We start from the raw sequence: 3,037 nt of genomic DNA on the forward strand, positions 1-3,037 counted from the left end.
TTTGATGAATGATGATGATGTTGATGATGACACTTAAACTTAATTTATTCACTTTTAAACTTTTGGGGACAACATACTGACCTAGTGACCTTTGACTTAGGTTGACGACCTTTCGGACCGACTTACTACCTGCATACGTTTCATATCGACTTTTACTGCTTATTCACTGTGAATTATAGAATCCCTTATTACTTTTTACTTTAACTATTTTTGTGATTGAGAATACATGCGCTTTTTACGTTTTACATACTAGACACAAGTACTTAAACTTTATATATGTGTGGGTTACAAAACGGCACAAAGATTCTCCTTAGCTCGGTAACGTTTAATCATTGGTTTCCTAACCTTGAACGCGAATCTTATATATGGATCCATAGGGTTTGACAACCCCACTCGGGCTAGTCGCGCTAGCAGACAACGGGTGTTTAATACTTCGAGGACAAATGCACTCGCCAAGTGCACTTTTAGGGGGTGATATACATACGTTAAGTTTAGTTACCGGGTGCCCACGGTTAAGCATATACTTTTCATACTGATTTAAACTGCTGGGTTAAGCATATTAACTGCTCCCCCAGCACCACTCCTTTCACCTATCTCGGCCTCCCCATTGGAGTGCCCACATGTCACCCTTCCTCTTGGCAACCATTCATCGAAGAATTCGATAAAAGACTGTCTGATTGGACTGCTAAATCCATCTCTTTTGGTGGACTCCTAACTTTAATCAAATCTATATTAAGTAGTATTCCCCTCTATTACTTCTCCCTATTCCATGCACCAGCCTCCATCATTAATCTAATTGAATCCAAAAGACGTAAATTTTTCTGGGGAGGATCCTTAAACGAAAATAAAATCAACTGGATTAAATGGGACCAAATACTACTTTCGTATGACAAGGGCGGGCTAAATGTTGGCTCACTTTTTGCTAAAAATATCTCTCTACTATGCAAATGGTGGTGGAGATTTAAAAATGAAAAAGACGCTCTATAGGTTAAAATTATCTCGAGTATATACGGGTTGGGGGAGGGCTTGATACTAACATTGCTTGCAAGAACATTTCAGGACGTACGATTTAGAAAGAAATCATAAAAGCAGGTAAAATTGCAGGTAGCACAGGCGCCTCTTTCTCCACATCTATCTCCAAAAACCTTGGAAAAGGTGACACTATAAGGTTTTGGGAAGATATCTAGTGTGGTTCTGATCGTCTTAGCACTACATTTCATAGACTTTATATGCTCGAGTCCAATAAAGATGCTCATGTTGCGGACAGAATCACACACGTTAATTCATCTTCAGTTGGTAATTGGTGTTGGGCTAGACCGCCTAGAGGTCGAGCCCAAAACGAACTCCGGGAACTTAACAACATAATTTCATCAGTTTCACTTACTGATCATCCCGATTCTTGGAAATGCACTCTTGACGCTTCCGGATGTTTTACCTCCAAATCACTTGCTCAATTAATAAATAACCTTATACTAGGAGTGCACGCATCTAACCTGTCGATTCCTCGCAACAAATTTACACCACAAAAGGTACATATTCTTGCAAGGAGGGTCATTCAAAAGAAGATCTCAGTTAGGGTTGAACTTGATAAAAGAGGCATCGATCTTGACACCACGCTATGCCCACTTTGCGAGTTGTATATTGAAACCACAGACCATGCAATCGTTCTTTGCCCCAAAACAGCGTTTATATGGAAGTTTGTACTAAAATGGTGGAACCAAAACAACACATCAATCTCCAGTATCGATGATGCCTTCATCATCAATCAAAACTTTACTTGCAATAATTTCGGATCTTCTACATGGCAAGCAACCAAGTGGATAGTAAGCTATACAATTTGGAAACATAGAAACTTGAAAGTCTTCTCCAAAAAGGAATGGTCTCCCGCTTCAATCATCTCCGAAATTCAAGCCCAAAGTTTTAGTTGGATTTCAAAAAGATGTAGGAAAAAGAAACAAATTGATTGGCATCAATGGATGGTCAATCCATCTTCTTACGTCGAGGGCCCTCAACAACGAGTCGGAGTCGGCTAATCCTCAAGTCCTTGACAACTAGATATCCTCAAGTCCTTGACAACTAGATATCCTATGATTTCTATTTATTCTTATGCGGTATTGATTAATCAGGGGTTTGTTTTGTTAACTTTGTTGTCGCTTGATCGGCACTGTTTTTCATCATCCCTCCGGCTTGAGTTTCTCAAGTTCTATTTCCCTCATACTGATAAATGGTCTTCATAGGCTTATCTTTCGTTTTCTTAAATCCACTATTTCTATATCTTTTTTTTTATCTCCAAGCACTAATTGTATAGTTGTGTATAGGTCCATGTAATTCCGGTTATTCATTATTAATAATAATATTTTCTTGCTTTTCAAAAAAAAAAAAAAAAAAAAATTTCATTTCACTTAAATTGATTATTACATGATACATTATAACATTACAAGCCCTACCTAACGGCTTTAACTAACTACTCTTTATAACAAACATATTTACAATATTTACATAAAGGTCCCTCAGCTTTCAATAATGGCAAATTAGCCCTTCAACTTCTCTATTGACTTCTGTTGACCACATTTACGTCTATACTCCCCTCAAGTTGAAAATATACTAAAACAAAAAATCTCAACTTGGTTAAGAGCTTATTATGTTGTTTCAAGTGAACAACTTTGGTAAACACATTTACAAGTTCAATTTTAGTATTGAAATACTAAGTTTTAACACTTTTTAATTTTATCTGATGATCTCTGATATAGTGACAATCAACCTTAATGTGTTTGGTACGAGCATGAAAAACATGATTTGTAGCTATATGAATGGATTGGTTATCACAATAGAGTTCCACAAGACCTAAACCCTTCAACCCCAAATCCTTTAAACTCTATTCCTGAGTTATTTTATGAAAGAAATGAAATAATATAAAGAGGATTGAAGGGGAGAGAAATGAGATCCTTCCAATTTAAAAGGATAGATTATAAGAAAAATTAGACTAAAATCATCTGTCCACTTCCTTCCCTTTCTTTCATGTTAAAACTTGGGAACA

At 36.7% G+C, this 3,037-nt stretch overlaps 1 protein-coding gene across 1 annotated transcript; it reads left to right on the top strand.

Moving 5' to 3' along the window:
- The first annotated feature begins 1,229 nt into the window (after positions 1-1,229).
- Positions 1,230-2,237, top strand: LOC139890246 (uncharacterized). Its single transcript, XM_071873140.1, has 2 exons — positions 1,230-2,018; positions 2,127-2,237. Exons 1-2 carry the CDS (start codon positions 1,230-1,232, stop codon positions 2,235-2,237), a joined length of 900 nt encoding a protein of 299 aa, XP_071729241.1.
- Positions 2,238-3,037: the final 800 nt, after the last annotated feature.

Source organism: Rutidosis leptorrhynchoides, chromosome 2 (assembly GCF_046630445.1).
Source record: "Rutidosis leptorrhynchoides isolate AG116_Rl617_1_P2 chromosome 2, CSIRO_AGI_Rlap_v1, whole genome shotgun sequence".
NCBI lineage: Eukaryota > Viridiplantae > Streptophyta > Magnoliopsida > Asterales > Asteraceae > Rutidosis > Rutidosis leptorrhynchoides.

Coding starts and splice junctions, on each gene's coding strand:
- LOC139890246 (XM_071873140.1), top strand. CDS start 1,230: ATGCTCGAGTCCAATAAAGATGCTCATGTTGCGGACAGAATCACACAC. Junction 2,019..2,126: donor TCGAGGGCCCTCAACAACGA/GTCGGAGTCGGC, acceptor TTGATTAATCAG/GGGTTTGTTTTGTTAACTTT.